Here is a 24,046-nt window from a genome sequence, read left to right as displayed (position 1 = left end):
AGCTCCAAATGTGACAGCGTCAGAAGTTTTTAGCACAAATGCCCGACTTTTAATTTGTAACATCTCCAGTTGCAGTGTTCTGTGAAAGTGTCCCGCTCTCCATTGTCGTGCCACCATTTCCGTTTGTCTCGGGGTCAATGCCTCAGTGTCAGTGCCCTGACAGGGTCATTACTGGTTGCGAGCTAGGCCTTCTAATAGTTTCTTAGTATCAATGCTGTGTCAGTGACCCTAGGTCACTGCTGGTGATCGTGTGAGCGTGTTCCAATGTAACGGTACTCAAGTGACAATGCCGGTCTCCTGGTATCAGTATCTCAGTGTCGTATAGTCACATTTGGCGGTGTCCTTATGTCTACGTTGATCCCTCGGAAGCTGATGAGGGTCGTTTTGATCGCGCATGTCATGCATCTGCCTGTCCTGTGCATTTCTGTAACGGCACTTCCCATCCTCCTGGCTTGCCCCGCTCCCCTGTTCCTCCCCCACATGACCCACCCCATCACACCAATGAATGACTGACAGTCGGGACTGTATACTTCTAACCCTGTCAACATTCCATGTAGGTTTCAAGGCTTATGTTTGGTTCGTTGAGTATTACCAGTTACATATCACTATACAGTCATGGAATCCGACTACAATGTATAAGGCTAAGACTTATTGTAAGGAATGTGCTTTGTCGATGTATTGATAATGTCTCTATTCCTGCTGATCCTATATATTGGAAAACTTGCTTTATAAAAAAAAAAATGTCAGCGTTGATGTCTGTGTCATTTCAGTGTCCCAGCATCACCCTTTGTGCTCCTGGCACAATGTTCAGGTGTCAGTGTCCCACTCCCCTCCGCTCCCCTTTCCCCTTGTGTAAGGTCCTAGCTGTCAATGTTTTCACATATGTTGGTAGCACCATCCCAGCTAGGATGATATAGTGATGCATTAGGTAAGTGTTCTAGTATCAGTGTTGTTGCCCTTGTGTCATAGTCCTCATTTTCATTGCAGATACTCCTGTTGCGGTGTCCCAGTACCAGGGGTTGTGCCCCGGTGTGATCGTCCCTGTGGCAGCATCTGAATGTGGATCAATATACATTCAAAACAGGGACATTTCTGTAGCAGCTACAGCAAAAAACAATGAACAAATGCTTGACAATCTTTTAAGAATGGAAATGGCTTCTATCAACTTGCTTCATTTTCTACTTACTTGAAATCATTCAGTGTATGTGTTAGACTTGGCATCTTAGGTGTGGTTTCCCCTGACTTTTTGCCTCTACCCCCTGTATTTTTGATGCTGTGCTGGAATTCGTTATTGCTGCCTTAGATGCTTTGGGTACTTTACCACTGCTGATTAGTGTCAAAGTACAAGCGCTCCCTGTGTAAATTTCAATTGTTTCTCCCTGATTGGCATATCTCATTTACTGGTAAGTCCCTAGTAAAGTGCACTGAGTGTGACAGGGCCTGTAAATCAAATGCTACTAGTGGGCTTGCAGCATTGCTTGTGCCACCCACATGAGTAGCCCTGAAAATGGACCTCAGACCTGACACCAGAGTGTCTGTGTGCAGTTTTAAACTGCAATGTAGACCTGGCAAGTGCACCCACTTTCCAAGCCCTAACCTTCCCTTTTCTTATAATGTAAGACACCCTGTACGGTAGGTCCAAGGTACCCCTATAGGCAGGGTGCAGTGTATGGAAAAAGGCAGGACATGTACTGTTGTGTGTGACTTGTACTGCCAATTTTGTTTTTCAGTATTGAAAGGCTATCTGTCACATAGGATACAATGGGAGTTACATTGTAACATCTTACAAGTATAACTTCCCATTGGGACAAGTTTGAAAAAAAGTTTAGGCTCTCTGAACTCAAAATGTAATAACACATCTTATAGTAAAGATGGTTTTCAAATTAAGTGTTTGAAAATGGCACTTTTAGAAAGTAGGCAATTTCTTGTTTAGCTATTCTGTGTCCCTCTGCACACAGAATAGATTGACTGTCTGGCTTTGGAGTGACAGGAGATGGGGATGTGCATCCACTGTAGACAGCCACTGGCTGGGGGTGGGTGGGGGGGGGGTGAGGTGTTCTTCGCCCTTCCTAGATGACTCAGAGCTGAGCAGTGCTTGGCTGCATTTAGAGTAGTGGGAGGAGTTTTCCTTGTACCTGAATAGGGCCTGTCTCCCTTGCACAATTCTTTCTCCACCCCCTGTGGTCATACTGCACCAGTGAGGACATAACTGGTTTGGACTGGGCTCAGAGACCCTTGCACAAAGAGAACAAAGACAACATGGGGTATAAGTAGTAGACCTTAAACCCCAGAACTTTAGATCACTTCTGGACTCAAGAGGAACCTTTGCCAAGGAGAAGAGCTGGAGAGCTGTGAGGAGGAGTATTGCCCATTTGCTGTGTGGAGTTGGCCTGCAGTTGCTGCTTCTGTCAAGGAAAGGACAAAAACTGGAACTTTGCTGTGAACCTGCTTGAAGAAGAATCCCCAAGGGACTTTGTGTGCTGGCCTCCTGTTCCGAAGTCTCAGGGACACAAAGACTTCACCCTCAGCTCCCCTGAACTATACTGCTCAGAGTTCTGACCTGCCAGGAGGTGCTTTTTCCAGTATTGGGTCCCTGGAGGTTATTACGGCTGTTGGGAGCCGGAATAACCGAAGAAATCGAAGCATCGCCCTTCTTGCAGTTGCTATTCTGACGTAGCACCGCCGTGCGGGAATAATCTCCACGCACCGCTGCGGCACTGCTGCAGAGATGACGCAGCGCTGGAAACTGCAAGAGCCAACGCATTGTGGGATCGCGGCTGAAGAAACCGACGCAGCGCTGCTTTCCGCCATATCGATCGCCAGCACATGCCAGATTTCCACGCATCGCACCTGTGTGACAAGTTTTTCTGACGCATCACCCGCGGACCAGAACCAACTTGAAGTCGACGCATCACTCGTACGGATTCGAGGCTTCACTTCCCCTGCGTGCAGCAGAACTGTTGCATCGCCTTCCCAAGGATGCAGGAACTTGTTTCTTGACGCTTCCTTTCCCTGTGTCTGTTTGGCCCTGTGAATTTTGAGGCATCTACAGATACTTTGTGTGAAATCACACATTCATAGTTTCTTATGGACTAATTTGCTTGAAACCTTTTAAAAGTCACATTCTTATTACATGCATGTTGGATTTTTGTCATTTTGGTCTTGTTGAGTTTAGATAAAGATACTTTATTTTTCTAAATGGTTGTGGTGTCCATAAGTGGTTTGAAATGATTCGGAAACCTTTCTGCACAACACAAGACCCTGGTTCCACCTGCAGATCCCTGCTACAATTCTTGGTCGTGGATTAGAAAAAGTAGTTCAAAGTAAAGAAAACAGAAACCCAAAAGTGTGCAGTAGGCTAAACGGGCATGCTAGCCTGACGCAGGTCCTGGCCTTAGGCCCAAACCGCGCCACATGAGGCACGAGGCAGCTGTGTATAGTTGGATAGAGGTCCTGGTTTTTGGGCAGACCCCTCTGCCCTGCTCCCAACCGAGAGCATGTCAATGCACTGCGGGCACCAATGTTCATTCGATGGTCTTTGTCAAAGGTCTGCACTTGCATGCAGTCCCACTGCCAGAGGCCATGTGCAGCAGGCTTTGTAGGAAAGGTGGCTGAATGCAGCACCTGACTGACAGCCAGGCCCTGCCGCCAACCTCCACTGTGCACAGAAGGAGGCCATGCACAGCAGTCTCCGGCTAAAGGCCTGACGGTACATTCAACATCTGCTGTGCAAGGTCAGAGAGCAGAAGTTCTGCACGAAAGCCAGTGTAGCACAGAGGTCACTGACCATGGTCAGAGGCCACATGCAGGTAATTGGTAGGAGAGAGGGCTAACACAGGGTCTATTCGTAAAACAACTGGTCTGAGTAGGCTGCATTGTGTGCCAAGAAGCCACTGGGCCTGAACAGAGACTATGCGCAGCCGTGACACTGGGATGGTGCATGGGCTCAGCTCGTTCCTAGCCTAAGGCCAGGCTCTGCACACAGAGTCTGCTCCACAGCTGATTTGGGTGGCGAGGGGCTGACATAGGCCTGGATCTAAAGCAGGTCCCCCACCCACAGTATGCTGCATATGCTTGAGGGATGAACCCAGGTGTTTTGGCAGGTATGGGGCTGAATGCAGCATAACATTAAAAAAATCACTAATCATCAATCTTGTTATAGGTAAGTGATAGCGTCTTCTGCTCTTATTAATATAATGTTTATTCATAAAAACATGCCCCTTGTCAAACAGTTAAGCTCATTTTCCAATTATAATGCAAAATTTAAAAGAAATAAAATTACCAGTTATAGTAAGTAGGGCAAAACATAACTAACATCCAGCCATGGGTTGCTATGACCTCACACACAACATCACTGATGACATCTCAAATACCATCAATGGCAAGATCATTGATCGCATCAGCATTGACCAAAGTTCGGGGGAATGGGGGTTGGTGCAGAGTTTGGTCAGAAGTTACACTCTGTGCCCAGTCCATATTGGGACGGCCGAAGAACATTCAGAGCTAGGTCAGCACACTCTGCAATTTGGGGTTTAATGAGGAATAAATGGGGCAGTCAATCATGCTCAAATGCCTTGAGCAGTGGGTTATGTCTTCAAAGGGGTTTAGTGGAGGTCATGCTAGAGGGCAATAACTGTTCTCCAACCTGAGAACAGGGAGGTGGACCCTGGGCGTGGGTGACCTCAGACCACAGCCCAGATCCACAGCCCACACGCTCACTGAGGGAGCAGCTTCTCACTGCTCCACAGCCCCGCGCTCACTGAGGGAGCAACGTCTCACTGCTCCATAGCCCCCTGAGGGAGCAGCTTCTCACTGCTCGATAGCCCCCGCGCTCACTGAGGGAGCGGAGTCTCTCTGCTTCATATCCCCCGTGCAGCTCTTACTGCTCCACAGCACCCACGCTCAGTGAGGGAGCAGAGTCTCACTACTCCACAGCCCCCGCGCTCACTACAGGAGCAGAGTCGCAGTACCTAACAGCTACTGTGCTCACTGCTCCACAGCCCCTGCACTCACTGAGGGAGCAGTCTCACTGCTCCACAGCCTTTGCGCTCACCGAGGGAGCAGTGTCTCACTGCTCCATAGCCCCCGCGCTCACTGAGGGAGCGGAGTCTCACTGCTCAACAGCCCCCACGCTCACTGAGGGAGCAGCATATCACTGCTCCATAGCCACGCGCTCACTGAGGGAGCAGATTCTCACTGCTCCACATCCCCTGCGCAGCTCTCACTGCTCCACATCCCCTGCGCAGCGGTCACTGCTCCACATTCCCCGCGCTGCTCTCTTTGCGCCACAGCACCCGTGCTCACTGCTCCACAGCCCCCGCACAGCTCTCACTACTCCACAGCCCCCACGATCAGTGAGGGAACAGTCTCACTACTCCACAGCCCCCACGCTCACTACAGCAGCAGATTCTCACTTTTTAACAGCCCCTGCGCTCACTGAGAGAACAGAATTTCACAGTTCCCCAAAGTATGTGGACCAAGGGGAGCTTGCTCAAAATCCCACCCTCCCCCTTCAGGCTAGAGACCCCTCGACTCCCCCCTCCCCCTGAGAGACAGAAAAGAGACAAGCATTTGCAATGCAATGGGCCTCGCATTTCCGCGAGTTTGTGCTACTGCCATTGCAAATATCAATGCCTTTAATCTTCGTTTTAAAAACATAAAAAAAAGCCATTGTCATTTACAATGCCAATAGCTTAAACTCTCATAAACGCGAGACCTATTGCATTACAAATGCTTGTCATTAAGTCTTAACTAGCTTACTTTAAATAAGGTGCAAATACAGACCAGATGGAGTAGGTCTTCTTTAGGTGCACTGCAGAGACGACATGCAATGCCCTCTTTCACAATCCAGGATGGTTTCTCTGCCAGGAATGGAAACCAACAGTGCTGAAGGATCAATATTTCTGTTTCATGACTACTGAATATGTGGAACTGAACTATGGTGCCAGTTTTAACGGATTATAGCTATTGACCAGCATCCATGCATGTGATCTTTTTGTCAAAGCTAATTTGTCTTCTGACAGAGATTTGTTCTTCATGCATTTGTTTAGAACCCTTTTGAACGTGACATATGGTACCGACTGGCCCCATAAAACTTTGTCTTGAAGTGTTACTATTAGACTTTCAAGGAAAGATTTGAAGGACTATGTAGGGGAACAGGCTTGTGTTGCCCAGAGTATTTGGTTGAGGGTATTTTCACTGTAGTGCTTTAATCTGAAGCAACACCTTATGAAGGAACTCTGTCTACTTATTGTTTGCTTTGTAAGGACACATTCTAGAGATCTGTGTCTGCTTGTCTGCGACGCATTTTTAGGGATCTCAAAGACTTGCCTATATGCCTTGGTAACTAAACCATCGAGGGAAACTGAGTCTCGACCTTGAAGGACCTCGCTACCGTGAGTGAGAGTACGAAGAAGTTCTTCTGCCATGACGGTTGAAGACTTGGGCCTTTTAGACTGTTATAGAGAGTGCAGAAGGCTGCTATTAGCACATTTCCTTGTCTTATTTGTAATTTCCTTTGAGGGAGAAAAGTGCCTTTGTCGTCTATCAGTACACCCAAATATTTGCATACATCCACATTGTGAAGATGCTGCCAGATTAAGGGCGACGTTGTGAGGTGCCTGATGTGGCTTGAGATGGTCATGTCATGATTTCTTTCTCTTTTCTATTTATTTTCAACCTGCTATCACAAGCATAATTGTATAGCGCATCTATCAGACGTTGAAGACCGACCCTAGTAGACCTGCAAATGGAATAAGTAGTGTGCACATAGAAGGTGGCTTAGACAAGATTGACCCATTCTTGGGGAATGTCAGTTTATCGACTCAAGTACTTCTGTCAGATCTGCTAACCAAAAATTAAGAAGGAATGGTGCAAGCACATACCCCTGCTTGAGGCCTGATAGGTCAATATTTTAAATAAACATTTCCTGGTTTGAAAAACCACATTTTCAAGCGAACAACTCTAAAATAAACATATAACATAAACAAACATAACAGGGCCCATGTATTTTATGGTCCTATATTCCCATCTCGTAATTGTGATGAAACTCACAATGATGTTACGAGAACTCCATGAAAGGTAATATTGCACCACATCATGGTTTAATTAAATTCAGAAGCAAGGGGAGAGATTATCTTGGGGCTTTATCAGATGCAGGCAAGGGAAAAGCAAGAAGTATGCAGCTCAAACATTTCTATGATAATTAAATCTGATGAAGTTGCATTGGCTAGGGAGTGTAAAAATCTTTTGCCATAAGGATGGAAAGGTCTTAAGTTGTAAACAAAGGTAAAATGATCATGGGTGATATTATGTGTCCCATCAGTGGCGGCTGTCACAGATCGGGGGTGGTAGGGTGGGGTGTAAAAAAAATAATACTCCTTGCCGCGTCTCACCGTTCTCTCCACTGTCGTCTTTCCCGGAACAGAGAACACAGGAAGCACCCAGGCCCCCCTGAGCCAATTACAACGCTGCACTGCAACATTCTGATTGATCTGAGCCTATGGTTCAGCGCTCTGACAGGGACTGGGGCCCTGGCCACGTTCTCCGCCCAGACTATAAGGCAGCCTGGGTGGAGAACATGCAAAGTGCACATGACAGTTTGGCTGGCCCTAGACGGCCGGCCAAACATTCAAGCGATTTAGGGAGTGCAAACCACTCTCTCAGCATCGGAGCCCCCACCACGCCCGCAAACCTGCCGCAACAAGGAAAAAAGAAAATGATAGTAATTTCAAGTTATTATCATTTTATTTTTCCTTTATTTATATTGCTTTACAGCAGTGAGTGAGGCTCCTCCGCCTTAGCGGAGGAGCTGCCACTAGTCCCCCTAATAATAGAGGCCTAGAGGCATTTGGTGAGCTGCAAATATGTAAATTTACGAGTGCTCACACATGCCCCTAAAAATAAGGATAATTAGCAGAACGTTGAAAACCAGTCAACGAGCACAAGATCTTCCAAAGGGACAACTGTAAGAGTCTTATTATAGAAGATAAGTGATGCTTGACATGTTGTGCTCCAACTCCCTAACTTACATATTTATACAGCCTGTTCAAGAAACATATCTTTTCAGATTATTTGTGCTGTTTCTAAAATGAAATAACAGAGAGGAGTCATGTTTGCGGAGCAAGTTTCACATAAATAAAATTATTTGAGGTGCACACAACTGGAAAAAACTATTATACGCTGCCAAAGGCTACCGACGGAAGCACCCCGGATATGGGACAAAGGGATGGACTACTACAGATTAGGAAACTAAACTTCTTATATGATGTACCATGTATGGCCAGTGAGCCACACCAGGGTATGTGGGAACGAGGTGCAATGATTTGTTATATTTGTTTTATTGTACTGTCTATACCAGACAATTAATTGTTTATTAAAAACAAAATTATCTGAGTGAAGGCCTAGGAGTTTGAGTCAATCAAAATATAAAGTATGCGTAACATTGCGCAGTTTTAGCTTGAGAAGAGTCTTTGGGGATTTACTTAAAATTTACAAACTCTTTGGACTTCTGCAATCAGGGTACGATAATTATGCTATCTGGACCCGTTTTACTTTCATAGATCATCTCTTTCAGAAATTAGGACAATCATCAGAACTTCAGCTTAGGGTCCACAATGCTTTCTTCACAAAACATTTATCAGTAGCATGACTATGACTAAGGTACATTTCTTTCTCATTGTAATAGGAAGCCTAAGGCATCAGCTGCAGGCACTGACTGAACTTTAAACATTTCTACCGAAGGTGAGACCATGCTCTACAGTCAAGGCAATCAATCAATCAATCACCTTGGCTTCTTCGAGGGCACAGAGCAAAATGTCCCGAAAATGAACATGTCCCTTAATTCACTCTAGAGCAGGAGAAGCCACAATAAGATGAATCAATATCATTTTGGCACCACAAGGGTGCTGAAAACTGCAAATACAGCAAGGTTCAGCACCAACTACACACAGGCCAGTGTTGGCAACAAGTACAGAAAAAGCTGTTCTACTGGAGAACATGGACCTCACCAACAAGCAAAGAAGTATGACGCCGCGGTTTGGCTGATAATCTCTAATAAACCACAAAGATGGAGTGTTCTCCTGTCTTATGGCCAGTGGCGGCTTGCAGTGGGAGTGCTGTGAGGCGGGGGAGGGGCAGGGTGGGGGGGTAGTGAATTCGGACATGCGACGGCCAGGAGTACTTTACTTCTGGCAGTCGTATGTCCGACTTCACTACCCCCTCTACCCTGCCCCTCCACCCTGCCCCGCCCCGCAGCACTCCCACTGCGAGCCGCCACTGCTAATGGCTTCAGCCTTTGTTTCCAACAGGTTGTAGACATGCACTGTGTCCTCTAAAAATGTTTAGCCGTTTATGAAACAATGGCATCACCTGCAGCTTCAAGGCATCATTTGAGACTGGGTCAATGCACTGAATCTCAGCTAAGGTAATAACTGCGACATACTAGATTAAAAATAAAAAAAATACATAGCACTTAACTTTAAAAAAAAACACCTACAAAAACCTGCCACAGAGCAGGCTACAGTATGCAGGAGAAAAGCAGAGCAGCTATTATCTGCCAACACATGCTATAGTTCTACGGAATTGAAGTAATTACACAACATTTTGCAATCATGGATGTAATTGGTTTGACTGCAAGCTAATAAAACAACAATTACGTTTCTTGCTCTTCTGTTGTTTATATGTGTTGTAGTCTACAGAATCAAACATGTCGCTTTATGGTACACAAGGTTAAGTTACTACCAGGTAACACACAAATGGGCGAGCAGATGATTGGGGGGTTCAGAGCATGATGGTTAATTTGTAGGGAGCTGGAAAGGGTAACAAGCACTGGGCTCAGGGGAGTGTGTGGTGGTCGGAGGCAGGTTTATGTGAGGAGGAGGAGCTTGGTACCGGTGCATTGTCTATGGCACCTGAACTATTAAGCTGACTTTACAGGGTCACTATCTAATATGGCCAATGTTTCCTTAAAATGCTACAAAATTAATCCTGGTTGCAGTAAAGACAACAGTTTGTGTTCAGGCTGTATTTACATATGTATAGCACTTCATGGCCCCAACAAGACACCTAAAATCTTCTGAGGAAGAGCAGTCTGCCGCCTTGTGGGAGTGCTCGGATGAAGGAGTGTATGTCATGTGGCCTACGTCAGTAGTGCGTTGACGCGGGGTGAGGCCCACAGTCGTGTTCTTGGCGAGTTTTGCCTAAGCACCTTGGTGTGTAGGGAAACAAAAAGGGCAAGAGAGAGGACAGAAAATAAGCGACTGCAGGGTGCCACCTTAGTCATCCTTTCGCAAACATGTTGTAGTTTACATCTTTTTACCTACTGTAAACCCTTGATATACTTGTCTAATTGTCAGTGTTTTTACACCTGCAAACAAGTCTTCTGAAAGGAACCTTGCGATTCAGGGCTGTTGCAAGTCGATTGTTTTCACATGCACCATGATAATTAGTTTCATGGTACATTTTACAACCACAAAGGACATGTGGTTTATACTTTCCTCGAAAGGTTCAGCTAAAACAACTCCGTTCTGACCCTTCCCTGTCCAAAGCTATGGAATTTCAGACGACTTCACAACGAACCTAAGATTGTCTAGGAAAGCAACAGGTGAAACACAATACTGTTCACTGAAACCTAGTGTGTATTCATTAGCCCAATTCACGAGCATTTTAAACAATTGTCCAGAGAAACAGAATAAAGTGCGTCAAAAACAACACAGAGCAGACCTCCTATGAGAGAAGGCTAAAGTACATTGCCGATTTCATGCACCACCCCACCTACCTATTTTCTTTGCTGGATGTATACATTCCAGCTCTTTTTATTTAAAGATGGTTCTATAACGAGAGGGGTTATAAAGAAAGTTCTTTCTCTCTCTCTTGCATACAGCACGGCAGTATAACATCTTGCAACAGAATTCAGACACCCATGCACATGTGTGCTGTGACCTTTACAGGGGTAAGAGAAGGTCTTTAATTGCCAAAATATTTTCATGCCCCCTGAAATAAAAAGTGATCATTCCATGAGTAGCTTCATTTAGAATTGTACAATGCACTTTAAAGCTTCAGATTTAATGCCGCCCACTTACTGACTCACCAAGTTTGTAAGAGAGGGTGTTTTTTAACAGCACAGTCTTTAGAACAGCCTACACTTAATGAGCAATATAGAAACCTTCAGGTCAATGACAGAGCAAGGGATCCGTGGGTCCTAATGCAAGCAAGGAAACTGGAACCTCGTTCCCTGCTTCTGCAGAACAAACAGCCAACAAGCGGGAAAGCGTGTTCCCCTCATGCAACCCCTGTGTGTTGGTGCCAATGCACCTGCTGCACAATTGATAGTGACACGCCTGCTTCAGGTTCGTATCTAAAAACCATCCTCCGAGCAGTGCCTACAATTAGTTGGGCCACCGGTTCAAGGGCACAATTCTGACAAAACCAACCGTATCTGAAGCTCATAGAATGTTAAGTAGCAGCTTAGCTCAGACATCAGGGGTACATGCATTATACTACACATGGTCTATGTCCCCGAGGGTATCCTTTAGAAAATGGCTACTGTCACTGCTTCTGGTGCAAAGTCTTAACATGGCTGCATTGTGAAGTTATTCAACGCCCCCATGATGGAAAACCCATCTCTGTACCAAGCATGAGCGATTTCTTCTTTTTCTCTTCCTCGCCGCTCTCTTGCCTTCCCTTTAGATAACAAAATGGTGTGCGATTACTGCAACAACAAAAAAACACACAAATAGCCTGCCTGCTGCTCTGTTCTATGGGGTAGAAACAGGGCCAGAATGGTGGCATGGCTCTGCTCAACTTCAACCCTTAATCTATGTCCTTACAACATTCCTCAAGCTCTTAACCTCTTTCGTAAAAAACAAATGTATGGGACGCACAGCCTTGAACTCTGTAATCAGCTAAGCCACTACGGCTAAGGAAGAACAAGCATTTGCAAAGCAAAAGGTTTCTCATTTGCGAGAGTTTAAGCTATTGTAAATGACAATGCCTTTTATTTATCCGTTTTAATAATTAACACACAAATAAAAGGCATTGTCATTTACAATGCCAACAGCTCAAACACTTGTAAATGCGAGATTGATTTCATTTCAAAGAAGCGGCCGCCATTGTCCCGGGCTGCTTGGAAAGCGAAAGCGCGCATGGCTGCTGAATGTTGCAGGAAAGCATGTCACTAGCAAATATCTCATTAAGTCTGTAAGCAAATAGTGCTCACGGATTAAATACGACATACCATGTAACAACAGAAGAATAGGGGCCAGTCCTCATGGGAGGTGACAAATTAAGACAAGGCGGTACTAATGAGACTAAAAAGCCTATAAACGAATCAGAAGCTAGTATTTACAAAGGACAATGACACAAGCCAATGAAAAATATGGGCGGAGCTTCAAGTCCATACTCACATATAGCATGCCTTGCAGAGTAGAGCATGCGATGCCCAGGTTCAACCTAAAAATAAGCAGATGAGCATAAACCTCCTCTGTAACTACCACCGTTAAGGGAATGAACATGAGAATTCAATAAAAAACTGAAACAGAAAAAATTGATCTCTGGCAGTGTTGAAAGGGAATGATTCTACTGAGGGAGGAAGAAAGGGGTGTTTTTTCAAATCCTTTACCCAGGCTCTTCTCCAATGAATTAGGCACAGGGCAGTAGTCTTTTAAACCGATGCTCCACACTCACACACCTAATTAGGATTTTCCTAGTGGGAGAATTTTATTTTATGAACTGAAAAACAAGACATACTTTTTTCGCAGATTTTAATTGTGGTGCCCTTTGGTATTTATTGTGCAGTATTTTGTTTTAAGAAGTGACTCTTGGTTTGAGAGTCAGGGTGGAGCTAGGGCAAACAAAGTTTTTCGTTTTGTGACTGAATTAGGGTTACAGTCAGCGACAGGACAAGGGTTAAGGTCAGATCACGGTTAAGGCAGGATCGAGTTTAGGGCATGTTCTATTGTCCGAGTTCAGGTAAGGAGAAGGGTAGGTTAAACCTACAGTTAAACATTTATACGAAAGTCAATGGAAGGACAAGTTATACATTTATGCTCATCGATAGGGTAGAATTAGATTTAAGGTCTGTGGTAGGATTAGGTACCTGGCAATTACAACCAGGGTGAGTGTAAATGTAAACATTTAAATTGGTTGTTTTTGACTTGATCACTGCAATCGTATATATTTTCAACATTATATTACTCAGTTTTTCAAACTAAACGATTTTCAAACGTTTTTTTTTAACCAGACACCTAGACTTGAGCACTAAATCGGAGAAATTTATGTTGATGACGCAACAGGAAGTGCTATTCTCCTTTTCCCCACACTTTTAAACTTCGTCTCCGAGTCTGACTTACGCACCCTCCAAGGCTTCATTTATTTTTATTGCTAAGGCTACCTCTTCTACTTCTTTTCAATGCAGTCTCCGTTTTATAAGATGGACACCTTCTCACCCAAGCATCCTGCTCATTCTGTGCCAGCTCTGCTGAATTCTTATGCTCAGCTTTGCAGCCCACAATCTTCTTGTGCTCAGGGTCTCCTCCTTACTATCACTGTGCCTCTCTTTTGGAGAGTTTCCTTACTCAAACTAGGAAGTCTATGGCTGAAGATACTCCAGATTTAGAGAGATAATGATATTCCACATGTATTTCTATTTGGTTGTATGTAGAAGTAGGACTATAAACATATTGTGCTACCAAATATCATAACGAAGATAATGACAACCAAAATATTGTGAATTTTATTAACAATTTGTTAGCAAAACGAAATATATCAATGGGGTGTAACAGCAGAATTGCACCGTCAAATACACATTGGCTACTAGATATACATAAGTGGAAGGTGCAGAATTGAACATTATCCAGATGATATGGGGCTAGGGTGCATGTCCCGGAGTTGACAGCGAGTTTGGAAGGCTCTCTCGAGGCGATTTAAGTCAAGAGTGAAGAATTGCGACCATGAATGTAGTGGTACACAGATGGATGCATGGCATACTGGGGTGTTGAATGGGGATTTGCGGAGACACTGTGGCCATCATATTTTGGAAACGCGACAAAGCCCACTGGCTCCCTTGCTTGCAAGTTGGCCTTGCTTAGAGATGGAGCGTAATGCATTGATAATGACAGTTTTGCAAATACACAACAGTAATGATGAACTGTTGTAAGTATTTAGGAGCGTGTGAATACGATGGGGCAAACAGTACAAGATGATGGGCGGAGTGCTAAAACTTTTTAACAACTCACCCCCTAGTCACAGATTAGGGTTTCATCCATAGTTTGTTTTGCTCCCCATGCCCCCCCCCCCTCAGTTGGGCCCAGCCAAATGCAAATCAGTCTTGACCCTGTTCCTCATGGGAACTGTCCAGCCCGAACTGCCAGGCCAGGTCCTCCCTGGACTGGAAACAAGCATCCTGGGACCAGTTTCCAGGTATTACAGTTCAGACAGGTTAGCTTCAATCCAATGACACAGTGAGCAAGGGACCCACGTCTGGGCATACCCATGGCCACTTAGAGCGAACATAGCAAACACCACGAGATGATGGCCGGAATGCTGAATCTTTTCAACAACTCACTCCCAGTCACAGATCTGGGTCTAATTCATCATTCTTTAGCTCACTTCACCACCTCCCAGTTTGGACAAAGCCATTTGCAAATCAGTCTTGACCCTGTTCCTCATGGGAACAGTCCAACCCAAACTGCCAGGCCAGGTCCTACCAGGACCAGAAACAAGCATCCTGTGACCGGTTTCGGGGTATTACCCCCTTATCAGCCAGGCTAGCTTGAATCCAGTGGCTGGCTGATGAGGGGTGATACCCCCAATACCGGTCCCAGGATGCTTGTTTCTGGTATAGGGAAGACCTTGCTTGGCAGTTCGGGCTAGACTGTTCCGATGAGAGACAGGGTCAAGACTGATTTGCATATGGCTGGGTCTGAACTGGGGTGGCGAAGTGAGCTAAAGAACGATGATGGATTCAACCCAGCTCTAATAGTGATTGGGGATGAGTGTCTGAAAAGTTTCAGAGCTCTGATCATCATCTCCTAGTGTTTGCTTTGTTCGCCGTAAGTTGGCAGGATATGCCCAGATATGGGTCCCTTGCTCTCTGTGCCACTGGATTCAAGCTAGCCTGGCTGATGAGGTGTGTTACCCATAAAACCTATCACAGGGGCGAACGACCATCGCAATGCATGCGTCACATCGCATGCGTTTATGTCACGTGCCGTCACAATGCACGCGATGTTACAACGCGTGCGTTCACTACGCACGCCATTGCATCGGAGGCACCATTACATCGCGGGCGCTTACAACGGACACAGACGGCGGGGAGACAACGCTTCTGGAACCACGAGAGACAGGTAAGGACGACAATGTACTCGTAGTATTTTAGGGTAGTTGGTGGGGAGTGGAGGGGGAGGGTTTTAGGCTTTAGGGCTTAGGGTTAATAGTAGTATATGGTAGTGTTTTAGGGGTTAGGGCTTTTGGGGCTTAGGGTCGGATATGGTAGTGTTTTAGACTTTAGGGTTAGGGCTTTTAGGGCTTATGGTTAAGGGTCAGATATGGCAGTGTTTTAGACTTTAGGGTTAGGGCTTAGGGTTAAGGGTCGGATATGGTAGCGTTTTAGGCTTTAGGGTTAGGGCTTAGGGTTAAGGGGTGTATATGGTAGTGTTTTAAGCTTTAGGGATAGAGCTTAGGGTTACGGGTCGTATATGATAGAGTTTTAGGGGGTCATAGTGTGTTTAGTACGTTGCTTACAGTATAGTTTAGGCCTTAGGGTCTGGGGGAATGTGCATAGGGGTAAAAATCGCGATTTAGAACCATGCGGGGTGTTTGTATGCAGTGTGAATGTATTTTGCATGCTTTTCAATTGAAATGTGACGTAATTGGGTGCGTTGTGATTACTTACGATGTAAAGGGACATGCGATGAAAAAACGGCGATGTGAGGGCATACGATGTTAACGTTTGCGATGTACCATCATACATCCGTCACAGTTCGAGCTGGACTGTTTCCATAAGGAACAGGGCCAAGACTGGTTTGCATATGGCTGGGTCTGAACTGGGGTGGCAAAGTGAGCTAAAAAACAAAACGGTGGTGGATTCAACCCAGATCTAATAGTGACTTGGGATGAGATTCTGAAAAGTTTCAGCACTCCATCCATCATCTCCTTGTGTTTGCTTTGATTGGGATGGGGGCATATGACAATTGCTAACATGGAGGCTGCCTGTTGCGGTCATGTCACGGATAACAGACACTGACTGTTGTCTTCTATTGGGAGTACTGATTTTGTGCACAATGTTATAACTAATAAAGAGCAATTTTTAAAAAGTTACGTTTACATAGGTATTAAAGATTTACTATTCTTAACTACACATCTACAGTTTTCTGGTGTTTGTCGAGGCTCCAAAAGTGGAACTCCATATTGAAGCATGGGTGCCATGCTTACAATGCCTTGGGAGAACATCTTCAAATCATAGCTGATGCTCCACAGGTCAGACTAACACGTGCCACTGCATGGAATCCCGAGCAGAGAGAAGAGGATGAGGAAATAGGACTTGACTGCTCACACTAAGTGGGTTCAGACTGTTTTGCCTACAGCTGGTCCGCTATTCTCAAAGGCACTTTCTTCCCACTGTGCCATGAGTAGGCTGACTTACTGCATATTAAGGAATTACTTAATCTTGTATTTTTTAAATAAAAGCCACACTTGCGTGGGAAAAACGTTATGACTCGAGCCCTCGATCTGAAAAACCTATAGTGGAGGGGACCTAAGTTGTAAGCCAACAAGCATGGAAAAGAAGTCAACTAGTGATTAATATTACTCCTGGGAATTCAAATATTTGAGTACAGAAAAGCACACATTCCTACAATCCCACTCCACCAATCTCCTATAAGCAGCAGCCTATTTGATAACATTGCAGTATTATTACCAATTCTTTAAAATATACGTAGAGTAGTGTTTGACTCTATCATGTTGGCTCTCTGGTGTATCACCCCGCCTTCCAGAAAGTGCTTTCTGAGACCTTTACCACAGCACTGGCAATGCCAAGAGGGCTGGCTATCATGTAATAAATAGCACTGCGCACGCAACCCATGCAAACAGCATTTGAGAATGCCCGTGTTTAAATGTGTTGGCACATTAAACCCAGACCTACTGGCTTAGCCAATGCCGGTTGTTACTGGCAGCAATCGGACGTTTGCTTCCTGCACTCTCCCCGGCCAGCAACCACACATCCTTACTGTTCCTTAACCAATCACATTCTTCGTCCTAACAATTCATTAGATTTTAACACTGGCCGCCCATCACTACCTTTCTAAGGGGTTTACTAGATAACTGTCTATTTGTAAAACTGATGACCACCGTCCTTACTGCAGAATAATCCACTAGTTATCTATCCTTTGAAAGTAGTTCCACAAAAATGATGCTTAAATGTCTATTGTATTAAAACGATAAATGGCAAAACAAAATGGAGATTGTTGCTAGTGTTTAGGATGGCCTCTAACTTAATAGCGTTTAAATCTACGCTAGAACACAAACAAATTGTTATCTTTCTGACAACAGCATCACATTTTTACTTCTTTTTATTTACCTTTGCTGACCCATGGCTCAGAGGCGACTACTTCTACAATGTGAACACTCGTTTTTTTTTTCATAAAGATGTACAAACCAAGTGCATGATTTTAAAACAAAATAACAGAACTAATTATAACTCTAAGAACAGCCCCCTGCAGTCTAGTATTGTTTACTTGTACTGTCAGAGCTGTGGAATGTTTCCAGGTATTGAACTGCAGATATATCACTAGTATAATATTTACTTGCCAAATAAAGCATTACCGTAAATACCTCAAAATGCTGACTACGCAGTATCAAGACAGAAAGCAGCTAATGAGTTATCAATGTTTCAAATGCCGTGCAGTACATTATGAAACAGAAGTCAAACTAAGCACCTTGACTCTTTGGCACTGTTGGCATCCACAAGAGCACGGTATGGTGCATTTCCTTTGGGTGAGCACGACCCACAATACCCACCTAAGGCAATTTACTTAGGATGCAAAACCACTCAACAAAATCTTCCAAATTAAGTACTGTTGTGAGGATTCACATGGACTGCATATTGTATAAGCAGATATATTGGAGTTTTTGCATAATGGCCAAGTACGCCAGCTTAACTTGTCAGGACAACTAGTCGTGTGTTGTCAATACCTTTTCTACACTTGAACCACATGCAGAATAAGAAGCTTTGCTTACCTGTACTTCATGCCCGTCTTGCGAGCCGTGCAGTCGTCCAGGGACAGTCCATGCATCCTGAGGAACTCTTCCATGTTTTTCGTATGGACGGCAACTTTAACCTCCCGCAGGCGCTGAAGCTCGACCACATCGGTTTGGCGGATCTGGTTCAGCCCCCAATCTGAGTGATACCTACTCACTACGCTTCTCAAGCTCTCGCTGTACGACACCGTCGACAGCATTCTGCTGTCTGCTTTGGGTATCTGTGGAACGTCCAGATGCAAGGATTTAGTAGGCAGAGGTGGTTTCTTGTTGGATGGGCCCCTATACTCGCTACTCTGAGTGACAAACATTGTTTCCTCTTTACCCAAACTGACACACCGGACTGGCAGCACAGCCTGAAGCACGACTAATTACCTGAGCTGCTTCTACCAGCATTGTGCAGGACAACAAGCGAACATGTACACACTCATGTCTCGGGTAACGGGATCTTGATGTGGTAAATGAAGATAAGTCTCAGAGTTAAGCAGGACAATGGCAAGAGAACCTGATCGGCCGCAAAACTGATACCCAAGTAAACTGCAGTCACTTAAGAAGCAAATCAAAAGGCCTTCAAACCACCTTCATGCAAGACAATGCCCTACCGCGGCGCACAGAGGGAAAAAATAGCAGAGTCAGTAAATGGGGAGCATGCAATAGATATCCAGGCCTCATTCAATAGGAAAATAAATAAATTAGACATAGTAAAACGTGCTCAGAGGAATGCAAGCAGAAAAATCCCATACAAGCCCCATCCTGATTATATACTCACTTCTCTTTTCGAAACGTGTTCATACCATTCCCCTTTTGCATCTTCCTGCTGATTTGACAAATTACAGATCGCCTAAGCATATCTTCTAAGTTTTGGTCTGGCACATAGTGTAGAAAGCAAAAGGTGCTTTATTACAATTCCCACAAAGTGGGCAATATTAACAGGTAAACGGCCAAAACAAGGCAAAACACACCATCGTTCCAACTTCGGCCAATAACGTTGGAAAAATATTTTACAGTCTGCCCCCAAATATTACATTAGATTCATACTCAAATCCGTTAACTATAGTTCCAATAAAACCTGTTGGTAACCAGGACTTCTTTAAAAATGGAATACAAAAAAAAAATATATATAGGATTACCGATGATTAGCTATCAATTATGGGGGCATTTTCCACCAACGAGATCGGAGTGACAGCATCACACAAAACGAGGGTGAAGCAAGAGTTGTCTAACTTGCCACTTGGAAACTAGACGTGAATAACTCCACATTACTGCAAATTGCCCATGATTAATTGTGCTTTATGTATGCATTCCCTCATATCTACTAAAAAGCTCAGGTTTGCGTCTCATATTTTATTTAAATTTTGTAAAGCAAGACGTATTTCGTGGGTCTTTTGGCACTGCCGTTTATTCAAAGGAGACAGAGCTGACCCCAAAGTTAACCTGCAGGGGAGAAGTAAACCGCCAGGTTTTTAGGAATTTTATAAAAGTAAGGAAACCGGGCTGATTTCTCAGGTGCCATGGCATCCGATTCCGGAGACGAGAAGTAAAATAGGAGAAACTTCTGCCACCCCGGGAGGCTCTGTGAATTAGCGACAATGACACTTTCCTAGCTGTGGTTGATAAAAGTAGTTTATTAAGGATGTACCAGGAGGTTTTATTTTTAAGAAAAGCAGGTCCTGACTGATTGAGCGTTTTGTGCGCTATACAGAGTGCTTTAACTACTACTCTTTTTTATGGGGAGCCAATGTAGTTCTTCCATGGCCTTAAAGACTGGTTCCAACTTCTTGATGTTTTTCAAAAGTCAGACTACGGCATTTTACAAACTCTTACGTCTTCTAAAAATGCTATACTAAGGCACCAGCATAAATGGCATTACAATAGGCTGGCTTTGATAATGGCAGAGAGGTGACCACTGTTATCTGAAAATCAAAAGGGAAAAAGGGAAGAATTTTCCTTAGGATTTTTAGAACAAGGAAGCACGAAGAAGTGAGTAAGTTCATCTGATCTCTGAAATAAAGACTGGAGTCAATAATGATTCCTAGGTTCTTAGCTTTTGGTACTGAAATGGGAAGAGAACCAAGGGACCATGGCCACCAGGCATCATTCCAAAAGGAGGTATCTCATTCAAAGAGGAGCACCTCTGTCTTCTCTGACTTTAGTTTAAGACAATGGGAATTCAACCAATTGACTGATACACTCATGCATGCATTGAATCTGGAGGCCACCTCGTCTAAGGTGTTGTCCATAGATACCACAATTTGGGTATCGTCAGCATAAGACACAGCGGAGAAGCCATGTGATCTGATCAAATTCAAAATGGGAGCCACATGCACATTAAATAATGTGGGACTTAACGAGGACCCTTGTCCGACACACGGTAAGATAAATGACTTAAAACGTAACTCTCCCATATTAACAAATTGCTTGTTTCCATCTAGGAAGAAGCTTAGCAGCTGAAGAACGGAGCCCTGAATGACATCTCGGTCAGCCGTTGCTTCAAAAACAGGTGACTCAAAGGCTGCGGATAGGTCAAAAAGTACCACCGCAGCCTTGCCACCCTTATCTATAATGTCCCTCCTCTCGGTGACTGCCACCAGCTCAGTTTCAGTACTATGAGATTTCCTAAAACCGACTGGGCTCTGTCCAGGATGCCATTCTGGTACAGGAATTCTGAAAGAGAGATGTTTAAGTGTCTTTCTAGAATTTTTGCAAGCATAGGGAGCCAAGCAATCGGTTGACAGTTCTTTTCCTCGGACGCGTTAAGAGAAAGCTTTTTTAGTAAAGGCAGAATGGAGGCCTTTTTCCATGCTGTTGGGAAACAGACAGAATATATAATATTATTAAACAGTAGAGCTGGTGAGGGTGCAATGAAATCAGCTATCTCTTAACACCTTAGCGGAACAGGGGTCTGTTCGTGCTCTGGATTTAGATAAACTTATCACCTTGATCATGTATGATGTTGTGACAGTGGGAAATTCGCAGACAACTGGGAGGCTGGTATCTAACAAGAAGGAAGCTTGGGGGTAATTACTCTGTGCCCTTAACCAGGTTAAAATCATCATAAACTGCCTCTACTTTGTTTCTTAAGAAATTAACTAACTTGTGGCAAAGTTGTTGAGTGGGTAATAAGTAATTTGCAGCAGGAGGAGTAGTTAGACTCTGTTCTGTTTGAAACAGTTCACAAGATGATTTTGTGACATACTTAATCTTTTCAGAAAAGTAGCTGGTTTTGTCTGCGATTATCAGATTTCTGTAATCTTGGATAAGTAATTTATATATTTATTTTTCGTCTGCAGCACAGTTGCTCCTCCAGACTCTTTCTTGACAGCGACAACACTTCTTAAAGGATCCAAGCTTGGGGAGTACCATGGGGATGAAGGACACGATCTATGGTTAGCAATCTTCTTGTGGAGTCAGTTAATTTGCTGTGTCTTGAATCCACTTTGCATAACTAGAAGCTGCCTCGTTGGGGTCACCGGTGAAGGTGAGTTGGGAAATCTCTAGGTTTCTTACCAGCTTCCTTCTGTCAACTTTTACTCCAGGGTCAGAACAGTTTCGGCTGACTTGTTTGGGTTGGTGTAACTTTAGTACGATTAATACTAAACTGCAGTCATGTGGTCTGACCACGTGAGCTGAAGAATGTCAACTACATGTAGATCAAGGTGAGCTGTAAAAATACCATCAAGTATGTTCCCTGCCTTATGCATATATGTTTTCACCAGTTGTGTCATGGGAGTTAAAGTCTCCTAACACTGTGAGATTGCCGTAGAGCACACGCCCTTCCAGGAAGTCATTAAGGGCTTTCGAAAAATTAGTTCTAGGACCTGGGGGTCTGTAGACCAAAAGTCCATGAAACATGGCATTGTGATTTACTTTACATCTGAAAGAAAGGGCTTCACAGTCCATAATGTTTATCGGGTGGAATGAAATCTTTAGGGAATCCTTCTAAATTAGTGCTAACCCACCACTACGTTTCTCCTCTCTATCCAGGATTGTTAATTAGATAGCCAGCCTCCTGGTGATTGCCACCGGGGGCAGGGATGAACTGCACCTCTACTCTTTGCAATGAGAGCATGCATTCCGTTCGGAATGTATGCTCCCATTGTAAAGAATAGGATTGCGACTGAACAGAGTTCGGTAGCATCCTACTTGCTGGGTTGGAACCGATGACAGGAGGTCGTTCGGTTAAAGTTCCCCACTGATGTCTGACCTACTCCGGTCCGTCCGACATTGGAATCGGCCTCTTAGAATCCTAAGGGAACTGTGAAGATTTCTTTATTAGAACTGAAAACAGATTTTTCTGTTTCTCAGATGACAAATACTGAAACACTAACCAGGATAACATCGTCCTGCATCTGAAAATACTAAATACGTATGTTTTCCCAATTGCCCTTGTCTACCCACTTACGAATGCAACATTTGTGTGGACTGGAAACTTACGACTAAACCACTGGTTTTGATATACTCCTTGTTCCATGACTGATAGCAACATATGAGCACAGAGGAGCACACAAAAATATTTTTCACCAGTGTACAATTTACGGGTAATTACTGGTCTGTAGCAGGTTTTGGTGTGTGGTCAGCCTTTTTCCTCAGATAGAGTTTGCGGAAAGTATGCATCCCCATGAAGAATGCCGCATTAAAACCCTTCTCCTGACTGGTGGAGGGTGGCAGGTATTTAATGGTTTTGCATAGGTTTCTGTTCCTAAAGCTACTGAATAGGTATTTCGACAACAGTAGACAAGACCAGAAAATAAACATCCATATATGGTATTCTTTCCAGCAATGGAACAAAGGTGAAACTGAGCGCTAATGTCACTCTAATTCAGCACCGAGACGCAGGTGCAGCAATACATACAACCAAGCATTTGCAATGCAATAGGTCTCACATTCACACAAGTTTGAGCTATTGGCATTGTAAATTACAATGCCTTTTATTTATGTTTTGGGTTTTAAAACATAAATAAAAGGCATGGTCATTTACAATACTAATAGCTTAAACTCTCGCAAATGCGAGACCTATTGCATTGCAATAAAGGTCCTTCTCGACCGCTTGTTAGATTATAAATATCAGAGGAAGAGACCGGCCTGCGACGTCTTCAAAGTAGTGATCAATAGTGCAGTGAAGAAGATGTGTAAGTGTTGTAAAATACACAGAGACAAAGGGTGAATTGAGAGTTATATATGATCCGAGCTATAAACACTAACAAAGCGCTCCAACACCATTCACTCTGTGATTACACTGTCACGGCTCAGGAGAAAAGCGGGAGAGGGGGGCTAGTTCCTGCCCGCTCCGTGATTTGAGTGTGCAGTGTGGCATTGTGCAATATCATTGCTATCTTTGGCCTAATAAACACTCCAGATGTAGTAGGGCCCTGGCTTCACCTCCTGGTGCAGGACAGGTTGTGCTTTATGGGAGGCATGGAGGGAGGGAGGGATGGGAGGGAGGGTCTCGGCTGCAGCTCCGGCCTCATACAGTGCCCTTGCTATTACTAGTGAGCGGGAGGCGCTAAGGTGGTGATATTGGTGGGTGGTGGTAGTATTGGTGTTATTGTTGGTGGTATTAGTAGTGTTGGTATTGGTGGTGGTGGTATTGGTGATGGTAATGGTGGTATTGGTGGTGGTACTGATATTGGTAGTGGTGGTACTGGTATTGGTGGTGGTGGTACTGGTGGTGGTATTGGTGGTGGTTGTATTGGTGGTGGTGATATTGGTGATGGTGGTATTGGTACTGGTGGTGGTATTGATGGTGGTGGTATTGGTGGTGGTGGTATTGGTGGTGGTGGTATTAGTGGTG

At 44.4% G+C, this 24,046-nt stretch overlaps 1 protein-coding gene across 7 annotated transcripts in view; it reads right to left on the bottom strand.

Moving 5' to 3' along the window:
- The window catches only part of KCNAB2 (potassium voltage-gated channel subfamily A regulatory beta subunit 2), a 1,115,399-nt gene that overhangs the window by 626,889 nt on the left and 464,464 nt on the right, over positions 1 to 24,046 (bottom strand). Inside the window, exon 2 of one of the 7 annotated variants that reach the window (XM_085608869.1) lies at positions 18,235 to 18,476. The exons of the other annotated variants lie outside the window; for them this stretch is intronic. Within the exon in view, the coding sequence (XP_085464995.1) occupies positions 18,235 to 18,476 (242 nt within the window). The remainder of the gene's footprint in view (positions 1 to 18,234; positions 18,477 to 24,046) is intronic. 7 annotated transcript variants of the gene reach the window in all.

Source organism: Triturus cristatus, chromosome 1_2 (genome assembly GCF_964204655.1).
Source record: "Triturus cristatus chromosome 1_2, aTriCri1.1, whole genome shotgun sequence".
NCBI classification, from domain to species: domain Eukaryota; kingdom Metazoa; phylum Chordata; class Amphibia; order Caudata; family Salamandridae; genus Triturus; species Triturus cristatus.
This window is presented reverse-complemented; position numbering and strand designations above follow the sequence as displayed.